General features: G+C 55.8%; 1 protein-coding gene across 8 annotated transcripts; it reads left to right on the forward strand.

Moving 5' to 3' along the window:
• Positions 1-121: 121 nt before the first annotated feature.
• On the forward strand, positions 122-20,535 carry PRPF40B (pre-mRNA processing factor 40 homolog B). 8 transcript variants are annotated; one of them, XM_041735771.1, is made up of 26 exons: positions 122-250; positions 6,227-6,307; positions 7,073-7,216; positions 7,527-7,592; positions 8,280-8,307; positions 8,537-8,562; positions 8,698-8,808; positions 9,090-9,210; positions 9,293-9,317; positions 9,540-9,746; positions 9,981-10,110; positions 10,193-10,257; positions 10,765-10,929; positions 11,031-11,139; positions 11,525-11,675; positions 12,403-12,536; positions 13,215-13,329; positions 13,478-13,569; positions 17,751-17,867; positions 18,096-18,233; positions 18,442-18,537; positions 18,732-18,818; positions 19,044-19,221; positions 19,553-19,614; positions 19,726-19,869; positions 19,974-20,535. In XM_041735771.1, exons 1-26 carry the CDS (start codon positions 248-250, stop codon positions 20,064-20,066), a joined length of 2,688 nt encoding a protein of 895 aa, XP_041591705.1. In that variant the 5' UTR covers positions 122-247; the 3' UTR covers positions 20,067-20,535. The 8 variants fall into 8 exon arrangements, with proteins under 8 accessions (XP_041591705.1, XP_041591709.1, XP_041591710.1 ...); XM_041735774.1 differs by lacking the exon at positions 122-250 and adding an exon at positions 455-3,625; XM_041735770.1 differs by lacking the exon at positions 122-250 and adding an exon at positions 455-1,326.
• The last annotated feature ends 243 nt before the right edge of the window (positions 20,536-20,778 follow it).

Consider the following 20,778-nt stretch of genomic DNA (forward strand, 5'->3'; position numbering starts at 1 on the left):
CCCCCCGTGGGCGGGCCCGGACCTGGCGGCGCGGGGGCGGGGCCTGGCTCTCCGCGCCGGGGGCGGGGCCGGGCCGGGCGCTCCGGGCCGGTGCAGGGCCGGGCTGGTCCGCGGGCGCGACCGGGGCCCCGGCCACCAAGGGGTGCGACCCCCCACTGGCCCCGCCCTCCCGGCTGCGGCCCGGCCAATCAGAGCGGCTCTTACTGGCGGGTGGGCCGAGCCGGCCCAGCTGCTCGGAGGCTCTGGCATGGTAACGTCCCCGCGCGGGGGTGGAGGGGCCCGGGGCGGTCCCACAGCGCCCCCGGCGGCCCGGGCCGGGGCCGGGGGGGCGGGGAGGCCGCCGGGGGTCCCCGGGACCCTGGGGGAGGGCGAGGGGCCTGAGGCGTGAGGGAAAGGAGCCCGGGAGGGGGAGGGGAGCGGGGATTTGGGGGAGAAGGGGCGGGGAGGCCATGATGGAGGATGGCGGGGGTGGGGGAGCGGGGGTGAGGGGAGCGGGAGTTGCGGGACGGGGTGAGGAGGAGGGGGGGAAGGAGACCTGGTGGGTTTGTGGAGAAAGGTCGGCAAAGGAGAGGGGCGGGCATGTGGGAACCGAGGGACCGGGGGAGAGCCGGGGGCCGCAGTTCCCCTTCTAGGGTATTCGGCGTGCAACACGCCCCTCCCCGGCCCCAGCGTTTGCTTCCCTCGGAAGCCCTGGATCCCTCCTACAACCCCCTGGGGACCTCCTCCTCCGTTTCCCCCGCATTGTCTCCTGAGGTGAGGAGGGGGCATTGTCTCCTGAGGAAAGAGAGGCTTCGGCCCCCACCTCGTGCTGGATAGTCCCAAGAAATGAGAAAGCAGAGGACCCTTGGTCCCGACCCTGGCTCTGCCGCCAACACACTGTGTAACTACTCCGTGTGACCTTGGGCAAGTCACTACCTTTCTTGGGGCCTCAGATTTCCCATTGGTTTAAAAAAACAAACAAACAAACCCACAAGGAAAATGTGTGAGAATGATACCCCAGATGTTTTCGAGCTTCGGAATGGGGGGGTTCTTGAAAGAGTGTAGGAGAATGGGTTCTCGGGTGTGGGCAAGCAAGGCAAAGCAGGCTGAAGATGGAGGCGAGGCCTCCCGGCTGGGGCCGCACAAAATCCCCAGGGAGGTGGGGGATGGTCGGCACAAAGCCTCCAGCGGGCTAGCCAGCGCCTCTGGAATCCTATTGGAGGGAAGGGAGAACCCTGGACGTGGCGGAGGAGGAAGAGACCTACTCCAAGAAAATGAAGACCAGAATGAGGTCTTCATCCTGAGGAGATGGCAGGACCAGTGAGAAGCAGTGGAAGCTATTTTCTAGTAAGACAGCCAGTATCTTTAGGGGAGTAGGATGACTATAGGAAGGCAGGTGTGGAGGAGGGGGGACTAGGATTGGTCTTGAAAACAGGAGGGCTGGGCCTCTTTGGGTCACCTGCGGCAGTTGAAGGTAGACCGCAGGGTAATCGGCTGGTCTTCTGGCCTCCACGGTGTTTTTCTTTTTGATGATAGGTACTCTTTCTGAGAGGTGTGCCTTCCAGTTTTCATTTTCAGACACAGGTCCCTTTAGGGAGTGAGTCAGACCGGGCCATCCTTGGAATCACCTGGAGGATTTCGGGATTGTGTGTGGATTGGGGTGACAAGAAAACAGGAGCACCAATCCGTAAGGAATAGATGTGGCACCACCATCCTTGCTGAGAGACAGCTTTGTGGAGGAGTTGAAAGCACAGGCTTAGGGCGTCAGGCTGCGTGGATTCCAAACCCGCCTCCGCCCTTTAATCCTTTAGAACTTTCTTGGAACATTGGTCAAGTTACCTAATTTCTCTGAACCTCAGTTTCTTAATTTATAAAATGGGGACAATAATAAGCTTTGAGATGGTTGCAAGGATTAAATGAGTGTTTGGCATGATTTCTGGCCCATAATAAGCACTCAATAAATATTAGTTGTTAGCTGTTCTCTCTTTCCACGCTCCCCCCTCATCTCTCTATTCTTGTTCTTTTCCTATTTTATTCTTTCATCTGAATCTTTAGTTCTGACATGCCACTTAGATGTGAAGGCTGAGAAAAATTGATTGCACCTTCGGGAGGGGAGGCTGTCCTTCCACTGGCCCAGGTGAACACATGATGGTCAGATGATCAATTGTCTCTTCGTCTCTCTCCAACCCACAGATGTGTTTTTGTTCCAGAGAAGACACAGGATCTGTTCTTTGAGTCCCCTTTCCTATATCCCTTTGTCACATGAGTTACTTCAGTCTTACCCCAAAGCTGTCCAGGCACTGCTGCAAGTGAGATAGGGGCAGGGGTGTTCCAGGAAGAAAAGTATACACGTTGCACAGTGGAAGCTCAGCAAAGGGAGGGCTGTGGAAGTTTCACGGTAATTTATGTTCATTCCATTGCTCTGTCCTCTGCGGGAACTGTCCAAAACAGTCCAGCCTCTGGATCCTGGCCAGCGGTCTCCATTCCTAGTTAAAGATGGTCAGTGCTCGCTTTGGCAGCACATAGGCCAAGTTAAAGATGGTCATATACAGTTTTTTTTTTTTTTAATTTAGGTTTTTCCATGCCAGTATTTGATTCTAGTTCCCTTTCCCCAGCCGTACAGATAGCCAAGCTGTCTGTCTCATCACAGGCCACCTTTACCCAGAGAATTTCTACGAATGCACCCGGGCACATGTGTACAGATGCACGCATTTGCCTGTTTTAGGATACTCCAGTATGCAAAAATCTAATAAGGTTAAGGATGAGTCTGCATTTTACCACAGCACTTTGCATGCAGGGCCTTGATTAGACATTCAAGAGGAGGCTCAAAAGGAGAAAACATAATCCCTGAATATAGAGAAATGTCCTCCTGAGTAGGGAGACAAGCGGTCCTGTGGGAAGCACCCAGCAGCATCCACAGAGTAGTGTGTCAGCAGTGCCAAGTAGTGCAGCATTTATCCTGGGGACACAAGGAGGTAGGAGTATGTGTATGTGTGGAGGATAATCATAAAGGTAGTCTGAAGGGGGGGAATATTGACTCATCTTGAGCAAAGTGAGAGACAAAGTGGAATAAGAGAAACACATGGCATAACCTAACAATTGCTGTGCAGAGAGGAGGGAAGCCATTTAATCAGGCTGAGCCAAGAAGAGCGGCTCACCTAATACTGAGACTTTGTTAGGTGAGATTCTGTAAGGCTAGCAATAGGGAGTTCTCAAGGAAGGGTTGGATCCTTGCTGATTTAAGCACATGGGTGGTGGGGGAATATGCGCGAGTGAAAGAACAGACCTGCTTCCTGCCACAAGGACTATGCTGAAGGGGTAGATTAGAGCCAGTCCTGGCGCTGACCATGGTGGAGCCGGGGCCTGATAATTCCCCTTAGTTTTCTCATCGGAGAAAGGGACTGCCGTGCGTGGTTGCCAGAGTCCCCTCCAGCTCTGACATTCTGTGTTCCCTGAATAACTCCTAGGCCTAACCAAGGGCTGTGTTTTTGTGGGACCTGCGAGACCATTAAGTCAACAAATACTAACACCTTCTCTGTTGCAGTTGGGGGCAGTGAGGAAAATACACCGGGGATAGGACAGCAGCGTGAGCCAAAACAGGCAAGATCCCCACCGCTTAAAGTTTAAGGTCTAGTGGAGGCAGCAGGTAATTCATTGATTCCACTCACATTTTAACATTTTTTTTGTCAAGATACATCTTAAAATCAGTGGAGTATCATAGTTTAAGTGGGAGCATTTGTTTTTTATTAGCGGCCACATAAAATAATAGGACCGTCAACATTGTGCAAGTAACTAAAATTCCAGTGGGTAATTGTTGGAGGGGAGGGTGTATGGTACAGCCTAGACCACTGCATTGGGAGGAAGCCTTTGCTGAGGAAGCGATGACTGGTAGACGTGAGACCTGTAGGCTAGGTGTGTGGCGTTGGCAGGAAGTGGTGCCAGGCACAGATGCATGCCTGATGTCGGGGAACCGAGAGGAGGTGAGTGTGGCTGGAGCACAGACCCAGAAACTCAGCAGGGATGAGGCTGGCAAAGCAGTTGGGAAGCAAATTTCCCACAGCCTTCCAGGTCTTAGGGAGGAGTTTTGGTCTCTACCCTAAGAGCAGAGGGAGCCATCGAAGAATTTTAAGTGCGGGGTAACGTGGTCTGAGGTGCATTTTGATGAGCTTGTGGATGAGGGGAGACTACCACAGAAGGTCAGATGAAAACAAGAGGGGTGGGGGTGGCGGAGGAAATGGAGAGAAGTGGACAGATTCAAGAAATGTGTACGCGGTACAATTAGCAGGACTCGGTGACATATTGACAGGGAAGAGGGAGGTGTGGAGAATGACTCACGGGTTTCTATCTTAGACACCCGTACGGACGGTGGTGCCAGTCTCAGATAGGCAACTCTGGAGCCTGGCAGGACCCAAACAAAGGTGGTTATATAGCATCTGGGAGGTCAGAGAGAATCTTGAGGCAGCTTGAGGTGGATAAGTGTGGCCCAGAGAATCGGGTTTCCTCCCATATTCATGAATTTCTGACTTCCCATGCTGCGGACAGACTTGGGGCAGGAGCAGGTCTGAATACAGGGCCAGAGTAATTGAACACCGAGAAAGGTGATTCAAGGTGGAATAATGTGGCTTCTCCATTTCTCTCCTTAGGAGAAGATGGGTAGAAAAAGAGGAAGGACAGATATTACTAGAGGTAGAGATTAGAAAGCATCTTCACATGCTGAGCCTTCTCAGCACAGGGGTCATTGGGGAAGTAGAGAAATTGGGCAACTCCTCTTTAGCCACCTACCACCATTCCCTAGAACTCCCTAACACCCCCTAGTCTTCATGCAAAAAGGAGGAAAGGCAGGGCTTTTTAGCTACATCTCCAAGCCTTAGTTCACTTGAAAAGTGTTTGGTTTTTTTTTTTTAATGGGTAATATAGTCACGTGGATACGTATTCAAAGGTTACAAAAGGGCATACGTACAGTGTGAAGTCTCCCCACCTCAGCCCCCCTGCTGCTGGTTTCTGTCTTGTATGTTATCTTTTCTCCAGTTTTCATACAAATGATCCCACTTTGTTGTACTTTGCATTTTTTCCACTCGTTAATGTATCTTAAGAGATTGCTCCTATCAAGACAAGCTTCTTCATTTTTTGACTGCATAGTATTCCATTTTCTATTTGTGTGTAATTTTCATAGTTACTTAGTGATGGATATTTAGGCTGATTCCAGTCTTCTGTTTTTATGAATGATGCTGGAATGGAAATGTATACACATCATTTTGACCATGTGGGGCTATATCTATAGGGTGAAATTTTAGAATTGTGAGTGTTTGTTCCTCCATTTGTGCCTTCTTGCATTCATTCAGTATTTATTGAGTACCCATTATGTGCCAGACACCGTGGCAGGTACTAGGAGTCCAACTTTCAACAAGTTGTACACGATCCTTGTCCTCATGAAATGTTATGACATGTTAGTAAGGGGAAGTGTAATAATTACGAAACTGTATACACCAGGAAACTAAGTAGGGAATTAGAGAATAAATTCACCAGTCAGGAAGGCTTGGTGGAGCAAGCGGTATTGAAGCCAACAGCTGAGGAATGGGATGTGGCAGCCAGTAGGCGGAGGACCCGGAGATCTAGGCTGTTCATAGTCTCCGCCTCAGGGAGAGGAGTTCGGGATCTGTAGGGGCGGATCTGTAGGGGCGGGGCAGTAGAGCTGTAGAGGAGGGGATGATGGGGAGTGGGAGGTGTCAAAGAGTGAGCGAGTGAGTTGTGGGGAGCCCTCCCCACAGTGAATGAAGAGAGCAAGGCTAGTGCTTAAGCAGGCTTGGTGACTAGGTTTAGAGAGCTTTGGGGTTGTATCTAACTGGGTGAATTCAGGTAGGGGGATGGGACAAGAGGTCTGCTTTGGGAATGAGAGACCTCTGTTGAAGGTTTGAGGGAAGTACAGCCTTGCCCACAGATGGGAGAATGGATGAAAAGCCTCAGCAAGAGCCAGACTGTGCCTGTGGTACAGCCGCCTCCATCTTTTCTGTTGCTTTTGGGAAATAAAGACAGCACCGAAGGGGCACGGCTGGCTGGCTCTCGGCTGGTGGAAGAGAGCAGACCTAGCCAGGGCTCACTCGGAGCTGGGCATGGGCAGGAAACTGGGCCAGGAGACCCTTCCTCTGAACTTTGTGCTCCTTTTTCATCCTCACCGCTCTGCTTCCCTTCTGCAAAAGCCCATCTCTTTGCCCATCCTGGGTCCTATGACTTTTCTCTCCCTCAACAGTCGGTTCCCGATTCTGGTCCCCGGCCCCCAGCAGCGCCTGCCCCCTTCCCACCGGGGCCCCCCATGATGCCACCACCCTTCGTAAGTTTTATGTCTTTCCCTGGGCTTGGCTTTTCCAGCCTGCACCCCCCACTTCCCAGTCCCTAGCACTGCTGCATCGCCAGCACGGTTTTGTGTAACGCCCCCTCTACTGCCCTTGGAAAAGGGGTGGTGTTGCTTGGGCATTGGGGTGGGAGGAGCTGCTGCTCCCAGTCCATAAAGTTGACAGCTCCCCCTTTGTCTTTTCATCCTTGGGATACATTGGGGCTGGGGTAGGAGAAGTGGAAGGGAAAAGACCCTGCTAGTGTGAGGGCATGGTGGGGCCGCCTGTCTCTTTCACTACTCCTTCTCTGTGCTTTCAAAGTGCCACAGAAGTCAGGCTGACATAGCAGCTGGTGGTCATCGAGTTGGAGCAAAAGGGATAGGAGGCAGGGGACTGGGGCATTTGGGTACCTGGGATGCTGCCTTCTGGCCCTGCCTCTGAGGGGCCTCTTTGGGGAGAGTCGCTGAAGAGATGGAGCCTTCCAGCCACGGTCTGGTGGTGGCACTTAGACTTTTCCCTCTCCCTTCCCTACCTCTGAAGAAGTGGTGTGCTTGCCTGTTAGACCCAGAAGCCCGCCCCTCCCCCCATCTCTCTCAGTGGTGAGGAACAGGCAGTTTCATGCTTTGTGCTTCTCCATCTGAAGCCTTGGAATTGCCTCAGAGCTGGGGTGGAGGGCTGAAAAGGGCGGGAGACAGGCGGGTGTTCCCTGGCAGTCTAAGATCGTGTCTTCCCTGCTCAGTATCCCTTCCTTTCCTCACTTTCAGATGCCCCCTCCAGGAATCCCCCCACCCTTTCCTCCGATGGGACTGCCCCCCATGAGTCAGAGACCACCAGCCATCCCCCCGATGCCCCCTGGCATCATGCCCCCAATGCTTCCACCAATGGGGGCACCACCACCACTCACGCAGGTAATCCTCTCTCCTCCAGTAGTGCCACAGAAAACCCCGGGTGTCCAGTGGGAGGGGGCGGAGGTGAGAGTGGGCATCTGGACTTGAAAAAGTAGGGAGAGAAGGGCCGCGCTTGGCTCGGCCCATGCAGATTCATCTGCTGAATGACTAGAGGACGCTGTCCTGCTAGCCCGAGCGCCCAGAACCTGGGGATTGCCTGAGGGGGTGCCCGTGTGAAGCTCATGGCCCCCAGTGGGATCTCTCCGAAGCCTGCCTTGCCTGCGCCTGCTCTCACTTTGGTAGCCGTTTTTTGTGTTCTTTGTATCCCTAGATACCAGGAATGGTACCTCCCATGATGCCAGGAATGCTGATGCCAGCGGTGCCTGTCACCGCAGCGGTAAGCACTGGGGCCGACAGGAAGCAGGCTGTGCCCTGCAGCCCTGTGAGTCTGACTTGGAGTACAGGGATATGGCCTCCATTCTTTCCCTCTTGTCATCGGATCTATCCTGGGCCTGGGAGCGCCTCCCCACACTCAAGTCCTCCTCTCCAGCCACGTGCTCCACTCTTTTAGTTTCTCACTCCTTCCCAAAGGCACGTACATTCTCTCTTGTTACTCTTCGCTGGGCCCAGCTCCCTTAAGGAACACGTTCGTGGTACACTGCTTACCCTTGCAGAGCCAGCACTGCAGACACTTGAATACAGTTCCCTCGTCACATCTTCTTTGTCTCTGGACAAAGCAACAGCACCTGCGGGTCTCCCCGTGCCTTCTTGTGCCATTGCTCAGTGTAGTAGAGTCTGGGTAGGATGTAGCATTTGGCATCCACTGTGGAAGAGAGGGGCCTTGGAGATTGACTCCACAAAATACTCTCACTTGAGGCAAACCAAGAACAGAGCTGCTGTGCAGTTCCCCCTAGGATCCTCTAGCCACAGCCCCAGAGGGTGGGGGATGCCTGTTAGGGAGCAGAGGTCCCTGGGAGCAGGACACATGGATCCTGGCCTGGCCTGCTTCTTCATCCCCCATGGCCTGGGTCCTGGGGGCCACTGGGCTTGGCCCCAACCCTTCCCCCTCCTCTTTCTTCGGCAGACGGCTCCGGGTGCGGACACAGCCAGCTGTGAGTCTTCTGGGGGTCTGCTCCCCCCAGGCTCGGAGGTTGGGGGGGTACAGGGGAGAGGGGACCGTGGACTAGAGCCCACCCTGGATCATGCCTGTTGGGATGCCAGGGAGCCTGGGATGTTGATGGGACCAAGGGATATTTAATGGGGATGGAGTAGGGGAGGAATAGGTGGGATAAGATGGGGGTCGGGGCAAGGACTTAATGTTTCCCTTGGCTTCTTTTCTAGCTGCTGTGGCTGGGACAGGCCCTCCGGTGAGTTCTTCTAGCTCAGGGGTCTCTGGGTAGAAAAGCTGGAAGTTGGGGGGCTGACGGTTCAATTTTGGGGTAAGGAGGAGAAGCTCTGGGGAAGGGGCCTTGACCACCGTTCTGTGCCCCCCCCCCCCCCAGAGGGCCCTGTGGAGTGAGCATGTGGCCCCTGACGGGCGCATCTACTACTACAATGCTGACGACAAGCAGTCCGTGTGGGAGAAGCCCAGCGTGCTCAAGTCCAAGGCAGAGGTCCTGAGCGGGGCTTTCTGGCCCTTCCTTTAGGCTGCCCCGACCCTTCAAGTCCTTGGCCTCACCCTGAGTCTTTAACCACACACATGGTTCCTCTGATCCCAAGATCCCTGACCACTCCCCCAGCCTCCCTAGGATCTCAGGAAGTCTCCTTTCCCCCTTGTTGAGCCAGGCCAGGTGGTAGCTAACAACTCCCTACTCACTGGATCCCCTGAGCTCCCCCAGCTGTAGCTAGAGGGCGTGCCCAGCCAACTGACGTCCTCTGACCCAACCTCTTGCAGTTGCTGCTGTCCCAGTGTCCCTGGAAAGAGTACAAGTCAGACACGGGCAAACCTTACTACTATAACAACCAGAGTAAGGAGTCTCGCTGGACCCGGCCCAAGGACTTGGATGACCTGGAGGGTGAGGAGGAGGTGGGGTCTGGGCTGTGGTTCTGGGGGGTGGCCCTGGCCCCCCGTGACCATGGTATCTTTTCCCATTGCAGCTTTAGTCAAACAAGAGGCTGCAGGGTGAGTGACTTGCCCGTCTGTCCACCTGTACTTGGGGCCACCTGAGGGGTGGGAGCAGACCCTCTCTCCGTGATCCCTGCTCAGTGGACAAGCCAGCTCTCCGTTTCCTCGTGGAGTGGTCTGCTCTGGCCGCAGTCCTTCGCAGGATCGAGAGACCAGCTGTCCCCTGGCTGTCCCCTCTCTGCTCCACTCCTGGACACTGCCCTTCCGGCCCACCTGCAGGAAACAGCAGCAGCAGCAGCCCCAGATACTGCAGCCGCAGCCACCTCAGCCCCAGCCTGAGCCCCCGCCTGGGCCGCCTGGCCCCACCCCTCTGCCCCTGGGCCTTCTAGAGCCTGAGCCAGGTGGGAGTGAAGATTGCGATATGTCAGAGGCTGCCCAGCCTGTGGAGCAGGGGTTTCTGCAACAGCCGGAGGAGGGCCCCAGCAGGTGAGGGCTGCCCCCGAGGCATTCCAGATGCGGACCTCGAGCTCCCAGCCTGGTTCCACCCTTGACTTCTGCCAGGCCTGTGGGGAAGGGTGTGAAGATCTGGGCCTGGCCTCTGCAGGGCAGGAGAGGGTTGCTTTGGGGAGCCAGGAGAGGGTGGCCTATCCCTGATCGCATAAGGCACTGAAAGCTGTGGGGACTGGGAGGCGCTGTGGCTGAGCCCCCTTTGCCCCCCAGTGCTGCTGGACAGCATCAGCCACCACAGCAGGAGGAAGAGGAATCAAAGCCAGAACCAGAGAGGTCTGGCCTCAGTTGGAGCAACCGGGAGAAGGCAAAGCAGGCCTTCAAGGAGCTGCTGAGGGACAAGGTGCGGGGGTGGGGCTCCCAGGGTAGGCCTGGAGGGGGCTGGAGGGGGGCAGGCCCCATGACCCCTGCCTGCTCCGTTCTAGGCTGTCCCCTCCAATGCCTCGTGGGAACAGGCCATGAAGATGGTGGTCACCGACCCCCGTTACAGGTAGGCCTGGGCAGAGGGAGCCAGGCCCTCCAGACCGCGTGTGTGAGAGCAGCTGGGCCAGGGCCTCCCTGAGAAGCCCCAGCTCAACACTTTGGCCCCAAGGGGACCCGAGTCAGAGTGATAGAAGGGCAAGGATGCAGGGGAAGGAGAAGCTGGAGGGCCTCCAGGAGGAGGGGGGGAAGGGGGGAAAGGTGTCTGACATGAGACCTTCAATAAATGCTTGTTGAATTGAATTGATTCGAATTGAATTAATTGGCGTTGAGGGGGCTGGATAGGGTGGAGGCCTGACTGCACCTTGAGAATCCCAGAGCAAAAGGGCCCAGCGTTAGCAGTGTCTTCCCCTCACTGCCTCATCCCAGAGACGCGTCTGGCCTCCCTGCAGCCTGCTGTGCCCGTGCATGGACCCCTCACTCAGTTCTGTGTACCTCGACCCTGCTCGGTGGGCTGTGCGGGGTGGTTCAAGCTGACTCCTCTGCCCCCACCCTGCTCCCACCCTCTCCACCCCAGTGCCTTGCCCAAACTGAGTGAGAAAAAGCAGGCATTCAATGCCTACAAGGCGCAGCGGGAGAAGGAGGAGAAGGAAGAGGCCCGGCTAAGGGCCAAGGAGGCCAAGCAGACCTTGCAGCATTTCCTGGAGCAGCATGAACGCATGACCTCCACCACCCGCTACCGGTCAGGGGGCCGGGCTGGGGCGGGGCCTGGGAACCCCGAGAACGCACGGGCCCAGGGTCTCTGTCCCCTGCCTGCCTACCCACAGCCCATATGCTCCACAGGCGAGCAGAACAGACCTTTGGGGAGCTGGAGGTGTGGGCTGTGGTCCCTGAGAGGGATCGAAAAGAGGTTTATGATGATGTCCTCTTCTTCCTGGCCAAGAAGGAGAAGGTAATAGTCACTGGCTGGATCAGTCAACCCGTCTCACTTTAGAGTCTTCCTATCTTTGCATCCCTGTGGACCCCGGCCATTCACTTCCCCACTGCTCCAGACCCTCAGCTCCTTCCTGGGAAGCTGGCGTGGCACTTGCACATCCCCCCCGCCCATCTCTGCGCTGGGCCTGCAACCTGGGTGTGGGAGGGCAGGAAGGCATCTGTACGGGGTTGGTCTGGAACCGGTGCTCCTTCTCCCTTCCGGGGATGTGAAGGTCTTGAGTCTGGTCTTCCTAGGGTTCACCTAGCTGCCTGCCTTGCCCCAAATGCTCCTCTGTCCAGGCCCACTTGAATATCTCTGACCTGCCCTACCTCACCCTGACCCTGACACTGTGGCTCCTCAGGAACAAGCCAAGCAGCTCCGGCGCCGCAACATCCAGGCCCTGAAGAGCATCCTGGATGGGATGAGTAGTGTCAACTTCCAAACTACATGGTCCCAGGCCCAGCAGTACCTCATGGATAACCCCAGCTTTGCTCAGGACCACCAGCTGCAGAGTAAGCCCGGGTTCGCCACTCCTGCCTGTCCCTTCCCCTTTCCTCACTGACCTGGGATCCCGGAGCCTGCCTCATACCGCTCCTCACTGCACTTCCTGCCCTCCTGGACATCCAAGGGTCCTCAGCACTCACTCAATCCCTGTATCTCTCCAGACTCTGGAGATCCCAGAACACTGGGGCACCCCCTTCCTCCCTCTGGGGTCCACTGTTGACCTGGACGTTGTGTGTCCTTGGAGGAAGAGCTCTGGGATAGGTGTCAGATGACCAGGAGAGAAGGATGATTTTTAGAACTCATCTGAATATGGTCTTAAATTGTTGTGGTGCTATGGACCACAGCTGGTCACGTGTGTTCTGATGAGCTGTTGTTGGCCTGTAGTCACTGACAAATCAGAAATTTACCTTTGGAACCTTCATCAAAGCCGGATTGATTCCATAGAACATAAAATCTCAGATCGCAAGATTATTGGTTTCATAAGATTACTTCCAGTAAGTGAATTCACAGGGGCTGAATACTTGCTAATTTTTTTTCTCATACATTAATGAACCCTCCTCCAGAACCACCATTCCAGTCTCCTCTCCCACAGAGGCCTCTGCTCCTCTGGCCCCACCACACTGGGTGACCCTGGCACCTACTGAGGCAGCATCCTTGAACAGTAGGGGTGCCAGGGTCTGGGAGGGAGGGTGTCCCACCGATGTGGTGCCAGCTGAGCCCCTTCCCTGTGCTTAGACATGGACAAGGAAGATGCACTGATCTGCTTTGAGGAGCACATCCGAGCTTTGGAGAGGGAGGAGGAGGAGGAGCGGGAGCGGGCCCGCCTTCGGGAGCGGCGTCAGCAACGCAAGAACCGGGAGGCCTTCCAGGTACCTTTGCCGCCCGCCTGCTGGATAGGAGCTCAGCTTCGCACCAGACTGTGACCTCTTTGCCCAGGCCCTGCTGCCCTGCCTCCTCTTAGCTAGGCCGTTTGTGCTCTGTCTCTGCCCAGTAGTGTGCTTCCTCCACAAGGCCACTCTGTGCCTGCAGCTCCTGCTGTGTCCCCTCAACTCTGGGCCAAGCTCCTCCAGGGAGGCTGTATGTATGCACCACCCAGAAACTGCCAGCAGAGAGCACCCTAAAGGCACAGCTTAGGAGCTTAGCCAAGTTCATTTCCCTTCTGCGGGGAGCTCAATAGGCAGAGCTAGCTCATCCCGCAGCACACACAGCTTGGAGGTGGTGGCAGAGGTGGTATGGTGGGGGTTCTTAGCCGGAACACATTGGGAAGCTGCGAGCAAACCACAGGAAGGACAGGCTGCAGACAAGTTTCTGATTTTCTGCTCCTTGTCTCGTTTGAGTCTATCCTTCTCTGTATTTGCATTCTCTCTGTTTTCACTGCTCTCTGCCTCCCTATCTACATCTCTTCATCTCTGCCTCCTTTGCCTGTGTTTCCTCAGTCTGAATTGTCCCGGCCTCCCTCTCCCATCCATCCCCTCTCCTCCTCCCCAGTCTCTGGCTGGCCCCTCTCCGTGTCTCACTAGCCCTATAACTGGCCTCTCTCTGCTCAGACCTTCCTGGACGAGCTGCACGAGACAGGGCAGCTGCACTCTATGTCCACCTGGATGGAGCTGTACCCAGCGGTCAGCACTGATGTCCGCTTTGCCAACATGCTGGGCCAGCCGGGTAAGGCAGCCAGGCGCCCCTTCCTCTGGCCTGGCTTCCTGCCCTGCCAGCCTCTCTGCACCCCTACTCCCTGGTCCTGTCCTCGACCCTACCCCCAGGCCTCGGGAAGCTGCCGCCCGCCAGGCCCCCCTCCCTCCCTCCCCCGCAGGCTCCACCCCTCTGGACTTGTTCAAGTTCTATGTGGAAGAGTTGAAGGCACGATTCCATGATGAGAAGAAGATCATTAAGGACATCCTTAAGGTGAGGGGAGGCCCAGGGTTGTGGATGGATGCAGAGTGGGTGCAGGGCATACTCTCTGGACAGGACTCCCTGATAAGTACCATTCTGCAGGAGCGTTGTAGCTCAGTTCAGCAGATATCCACTACGATCCCTAGCTGTTCACCTGGGACACGGAAAGATACAATTTCTGTCCTTAAGGAGCTCATGGCTTAGTAGGAAGAGAAACATGACACCTTTTATACAGAGGGGTAAATGCTGTTACAGAGACAAGAATCAAAAGAATTGACATTTGAACTACGCCTTTAAGAACAAGTAGGTGGGGGAGGATGGAGGTCGTGGGCACAGGGTATGACAGGAGCAGAAGCAAGGGAGTGGGAAGGGCACGGCAGGTTTGAGGAGCAAGGGGCATGGCTCATCACAAACTGATAGCTTGTGGATACGTGTTCCTTCTGGCCCGTACAGCATTTTAGCACAATTCCAAATTGGCCACTAACATTTTAGAACTTAGGAGATTGTACATAAAAATCTGGGTTTTCAACTTTTCTTAAGCTGGGCTGGTTTCGCAAGGCATTCAGTGGACTCAGGCTGTGACGCCATCCTTGTCCTCACCGCTCCCGCCATGGCTCTGGCGTGGCAGCGGCTCCCTCGGCTCAGGCACATACATGGCTTATCTTACGCCGGAGAGAGAGTTCCCCAAGTCTCTGTCCATCAGAGGTGGATAAAGGATTATTGCAGTGAGAGAGCCTTGTGTTTCAGAAGGAAAAAAACAAAGAGGAAGCATATTCCTTTGTGGAAGTGAAGAGCATGCAAAGGCCCTGGGGAGGAGACACGCCCGGCAGTTAGGGGCAGCGCTGTGCAGGCAGGCTGCTTGGGATATGAGGCCCGCTTAACCGCTTGCTAGCTGTGTGACCTCCGGCAGACTTTTTAAGCTTTCTGAGCCTCAGTTTCCTCATTGGACAAAGGGGTTACTTTCCACCAGCACACACCTAGTTCCAAGGGGGAGTAACTGGGTACCTGGGATGAGAAGGGTCTGAGAACAAAGCTAGGAATGTCCCACTTGCACACACAACACTTACTTTTTCTAGAAGTCTTGTGTCTTTTCTTACAGATCCGGGTGTTGCATCTTATTACCATATTACTTCTCTGTTCAATGTAAACTTAGTGTTTTAAAATTCCTTACCATTAGGTAGGACAGGCCATACTGTCCCGTGGCTTCCTCGGTTTCCCTGGCACCCTACGCCCCAGTTTGGAAGTAGAACCCTACGTGTAAAATACCTTGAATGCTAAAATAAGAAATTTGGATTTTTATCTTGTAAGTTACAGGGAGCCAGGGAATGATACGGTCAGATGATGTCTTGGAAGAGGCACAGGGTCAGTGTAGAGTCACACCTCTCAGACCGAGGGCTTGTGTCCTAGGGGATGGATGGCGGTAGGACAAAGCCTCAGGACACTGAAAAGTCTTAGTGGCAAGTGATTCAAACTGATTTTGAGCTTGAGCCATCCTCTTCTGACTCAGCCCCAGGCTCTCTCCCCTGCCGTTAGGGCCCTTTGGTAGAAAAGTTGGAGCAGCGCAGGACTCTGGGGTACGGGTTAGAGGTGCAGGAGGGGAGAAAGGAGGCCAGACAGGAGGTAACCTAGGTGGCAGAGGAGCTCAGCAGGGGCAGCAGGGGCAGCGGATGAGGGAGGGCTGTGGTGCTCCATCTCTATTTTTCTGAGACACCCTCCCCACACCCCGGGTTTCTTCAGGGGTGCCTTGGGACAAGAAAGGAGGGGATTTTATACTCCTTCCTTTGGTTTTCAGTACAGCAGGTTTTCTTTTATATATGGAGGTTTTACATAAGAATTTTTGTTGAAAAAATGTTTCTGTTGTTAAAAAAAGAAGTTTAAAATCAGGAGGATAGTCACTCAGAAGTTGAATGGACAGATTTTTGTGTGTGTGAAATGGAGGGCAAGGGAGGAGTGAATTGAAGTTGGTGGAGGAGGAGGATGGTACCATTTGTGAGGATTCCGGAACAGGGATGGAGAAAAATAGGAATTCTATCTGGGGAATTAGTCTGAAAAGTACCCTGGGGCAGGGAGGAATATGAAGCAAATGCCATATTTTAAATAGGATAACCGTGTGAAGTATAAATATCTAATCCCGGGAGAGCTAAATTTTATTGGATGCTTACATTTTAGCCACAGAATGGCTGGTCCTGCTGACAGGCCTGTAGGCGTCCTGTCCTCGCTGTCTCTCCACGTCTCCTGAGAAAGGGGCTTCTTTAGACAGGTCCCTACCTCTTCCCCCTTTTGGGCTCCTGCCTATGGAAGGCTGATGAGCCCAGGAGTTCCTGGGATCACCCACTACCCCGGGAGACTGTGAGGGCGCCTCTCACCCCATAGGATAATTCAAAGAGCCCTGGACTTGGAACAGCTGGAAGCCAGGAGATCTGGCCTGGGAGATCCATGGGGGTGGGGACAGAGGTGGCTCACAGGGAATGAATTCTCTTGGGGTCTGCTAAATTAGAAGTTTCTTTGAAATAGTCTATTATGGGTCTGAAAATCAGGATGGAGGGCTGGGATGGCTAGGGACAGTGTAGATGGAAAAGACCAAGACCAAGACCACGTGCGAGAGGCAGGAAAAGAGGTCAGAGAGACAAGAGGGCAGTTGAAGTGAGCGGCACCAGGTACAAGGACCAGTCAAGTGAGGACCAGGAAGGGGCCCTTAGAGTTGTCTATGGGGACATGAGCACTTTTAGGAAAGCCGTGTCTGTAAAGAGGGACGAGTGGCTACAGCACAGACCTTGGAGTGTTTATTGGTTGAGATCTCTGCAAGTTAAATAACGTGTGAGCCTTCGTTTCCTCATCTGTAGAATAGGGGTAACGTGTGCGCACGGTTGTGAGAAGTGGTAATATTTGTAAAGCGTCTTGCATATAGTAGGCTCACTCCATGTTAATTTGTTTTCCTTTATGCTGCATTTAAAGATTTTGAAACAAAGGAAAAGCAGCATGGGTTGTTAGCTTGAGGAAGGTGACCACAGAGGGGACGGGGATGTTCCCAGTTAAGCGAGGTGTGAGCTTGACGGAAGGAGCCAGTGGAGAGGTGGGATCGAACCTTTGGCTTCCCTGACAGAGACTGGTGGGTCTGAGAGGAACCTGAGCGTAGGTTGAGGAAGTGCTCTTGGAATACACGAGAAGAGTGTGCTCTCCATATTACAGATCTGAAAACTTAAATACAACACTGTATGTTAACTAACTGGCATTACAGTAAGAACTTAAAAAAGAAGAGCTCGCTCTGCCACGGGTGGGAAGGCCAGAGCAAATTAGTGCCGTGTGGAGGGAGGGGAGTGGAACCGGGCTTCCGCCCCCACTGACTCAGACTCCAGTGGCTCCACTTTTCACCAGGTCGACTTGGGCCACGTGTCGACCTAAGCCTCTGCTTTATTGAGGTGTTGGGAGGCGTAGAGGACAAGCTCTGAGCCTGGCCCAGGGTGTTTCGAGAAGGGGAGGTGTTTTTAATAGTGTTCTGGAGCTGTACACCTGAGGGCCACGGGATCTGTGGGTGTAGTGCTTCCAACTGTGGGCTTCAGTGCTAGAAGGACCTGGGGTAAAGTTCTGCGTCCACTGCATATTAGCCGAGAGACTGTGGGCAAGTGCTCTCCTCTCTCCAAACCTTGGTTTCTCTTGCCACACAAAATTAGGAGGCCAGGACTTAGGCTTAAATTTCGATGCTGAGGATTAAGAGAGAGACCAGGTGTGTGACGCACTCAGCACGGTACCTGGCACCATAGTAAGCACTCGAAATAAGCCAGAGGACGGGACCAGCAGATGTTGACTGAGAACGTGGGGAAGTTACTGAGCAGCAGGAGGGCCCAAGTGGGGCCCAGCCTTAAGCCAAAGGAACAAAGAATTAATTGTGAGAAACTCAGGCGTCAGTCAGCAGACGTGGCGCACACACCCTGCTCCCCGCGCTCCTTGTGATCCAGTGCCCCCCCCTCAGCTCCCTGTGCGTCCAGACCAAGGGCAGGCGTGGGAGGCTCAATCGTCAGATGGTGAGGACTCGGACAACCTGGTTTCAGAAGTGCATCTGAGTCCTGTGGGTCTCTTCTGGGGCCTGGGGGATTCTAGAGCATCCTGTAGTCTGCCCGTCTGCCTGCCCTGGAGGCCGGCTTCAGGCTTCAGGCCCGCGGTGGCCCCTGCTTCATGTGCCGCTGTGCCCACAGGACCGGGGCTTCTGCGTGGAGGTGAACACAGCCTTTGAGGACTTCGCCCACGTCATAAGCTTTGACAAGAGGGCTGCTGCGCTGGACGCAGGCAACATCAAGCTGACCTTCAATAGTGTGAGGGGCCGGGCGGGGCGGGGCTGTAGCCAGGGCTCCATTCTCAAACTCATCCCGTGTCTCATTCCATTCCTTCTCACGCACTGCCCCAGTGTGCTGTTCCTCACCCCGTTCCGGGGATGGCGGCAGGAGCCCAGACCCCAGCTTCCCATGTCCTACAGCATGCCTGAGTGGGGCCTGGACACCCGCCCTCCCGGTGACCCTGCCTCGCGTGCTTTCTGTCCTCAGCTGCTGGAGAAAGCAGAGGCACGGGAGAGAGAGCGGGAGAAGGAGGAGGCGCGAAGGATGCGGCGCCGGGAGGCTGCCTTCCGGAGCATGCTGAGGCAGGCCGTGCCGGCCCTGGAGCTGGGCACTGCCTGGGAAGAGGTCAGGGCCGCAGCCTGGCACCACACACCACCCCGTCAGTCCTGAGGGCAGCGGTGCTTCTCCACCACCGGGGGCCCGCCCCAGTCATGGCGCAGCTCGCGGCCAGCTCCGGCTCCCTTCCTTCCTCTGCCCCAGCCCTGCCCTGTGCTCATGGCGGCGTCCGTGCCTTGCCGGGGCTGGTCTGATCAGCAGTGCTCTCCCGTTCAAGGTCCGTGAGCGCTTTGTGTGCGACTCAGCCTTTGAGCAGATCACCCTGGAGTCGGAGCGGATCCGGCTCTTCCGGGAGTTCCTGCAGGTACTGGAGGTGAGGCAGGGCTTCCTTCCCCTGACGCGTGTCCCAGCTCGTGAGCACCCAGTGCGGCCTCCTGCCCGTCGGGCTCTCCCTTCCCTGCCGTGTGGCAGCGGCACTGGACAGGAGGCGAAACCAGATTTTCGGGTGCAGGGCGCTTCCTGTGGCTAGCCCTGGTGCCCTCCTCACCCCTCTCTCTGCCTCTGCAGACTGAATGCCAGCACCTCCACACCAAAGGCCGGAAGCACGGCAGAAAGGGCAAGAAGCACCATCGGAAGCGTTCCCGCTCGCCCTCAGTGAGTTGGTGGGCAGAGGTGATGGGGGGTGGGGGGCGGGTGGCTGGATCCTTAGGGAAACAGGAGTCACGTTTCTTGTGTTTTTCCCTACCTCACCTCACCTTGGAGCGAGATCTGAAAATTCCTGTGGCCCTGGATCCTCCTCTCTGTCCCCAGTTCCCAGACTTGAGGGCTTCTGGAGGCCAGGGAACCTGTGCGCTGACAGGTATCTGCTGATCTGCCCAGGGCTCCGAGTCGGAAGAGGAGGAGCTGCCCCCACCGTCTCTCCGACCCCCCAAGCGGAGAAGGCGGAACCCCTCGGAGTCAGGCTCTGAGCCCTCGTCCTCACTTGATTCGGTTGAAAGTGGGGGTGCTGCCCTTGGAGGACGGGGCTCCCCGTCTTCTCGCCTCCTCCTTGGATCAGGTGAGCCGTCGGCATTTGGAGAAGTCGACGCAGCCTCGAGGAGGCAGTGACCCGGGGGTGGAGTGGATGGGGAGGCCTGCATCCACCGCAGTAGGAAGAACTGCCCTGCCCTGCCTTTCCCTCCCCTGTCTGGCTTTGCCCTGCCCTGCCCTGCCCTGCCCAGCCCGGCCCTCCCCTCCCCTGCCCGGCCAGGAACTGGGAGGACGAAGGAGAACTGGGCTGAGGAGACTTCTCAGATAGTTCCCTGTCTGAAGAGTGCAGACGAGAGCAGGGAGACGAGTGAGCCCGCCCTCCTCCCGCGGGACTTAGGGGCATTTTTCTCTATCTCCAGATCACGGCCTTCGGAAAGCCAAGAAACCAAAAAAGAAAACTAAGAAGAGACGACACAAGTCGGTGGGTAGAGAAGGGCCTTCTGCCCAGGGCCCTGCTGTGCTGAGAGCTCTCCAGCCGCCTCCCAGGTTGTCCTCCACAGGAACTGAGCAGGCGGGCTCTGGGCTCTTACAGAACAGTCCTGAGAGCGAGACAGACCCCGAGGAGAAGGCTGGCAAGGAGAGTGATGAGAAAGAACCCGAACAGGACAAGGACCGGGAGCTCCGGCGGGCAGAAGTCCCTAACCGTTCCCCAGGTTTTGGGATCAAGAAGGAGAAGGTAAGAAGCAGGCGCCCAACCCCAGCCCAGTCAGCACCCCCTCCAGGCAGGCCTCCGTGGCCCCCGGGGCAGGCTGTGGGTGAGCTGTGCCTTTGCTCCGCCAGACGGGCTGGGACACGTCAGAGAGCGAGCTGAGCGAGGGCGAGCTGGAAAGGCGGCGGCGGACGCTCCTGCAGCAGCTGGATGACCACCAGTGACCCGACGAGCTGCTCTGCCTCGGGTCTGTGTGGGGCCGTGAGGCCTAGGTCACCCTCACCACCTGCGCTAGACTCCTTTCTCGGTCTGGTCCGTGCCCACCTGTCCTCAAGTAACCCCACCCCGACACACCGCCGCCGGCACCTCCCAAGGTTGCTCGTGGTGTTCAAGGGCCCCCCGCTTCCCAGGCAACTAGTGTAGTCCCTGCCCTCACCCCGGACCGGAGATCGGAGATTGGTATGCCACGTGGAGGGGTGGTGCCACTAGGAAAGACGCGAGAAGGGGCCTCGAGGGGAGAACGACAGGCTGGTGACAGGCGGGGTCCTTAGCCTCTAGTGTCAGTGCCTGCTCCTGCCTGCCTGGGGCCTTGGGCCCCGCCACTCCTTCTTTCAGCCCCGAGACCCCGTGTATCCGTGTTTTGTTTTGTTTTGTTTTGGTTTTGTTTTTTAAATAATATTTATAATATGGCCAGTGGCTCTTGTCTTCTCCATCACTGCTGGGGCATGCTGGGGGCCCGGCAGGCGTACACGTGGCCAGCAGAGAGCACCAGTGTCTCGTGGCAGGCCGGCCTCCCTTTGTGTGCTGGGAGCCCACTGGCTGGGTTCCCCTTCCCCAGGCTTTTGTGCTCACCTCCCCCAAGCAGAGGGCAGCCCCCTGGGGCCTCCTTTCTGTCCCCCTGGCCCAGGTCATGCTAAATGGCCACCCCTGCCCGAA

Source organism: Vulpes lagopus, chromosome 21, assembly GCF_018345385.1.
Source record: "Vulpes lagopus strain Blue_001 chromosome 21, ASM1834538v1, whole genome shotgun sequence".
NCBI lineage: Eukaryota > Metazoa > Chordata > Mammalia > Carnivora > Canidae > Vulpes > Vulpes lagopus.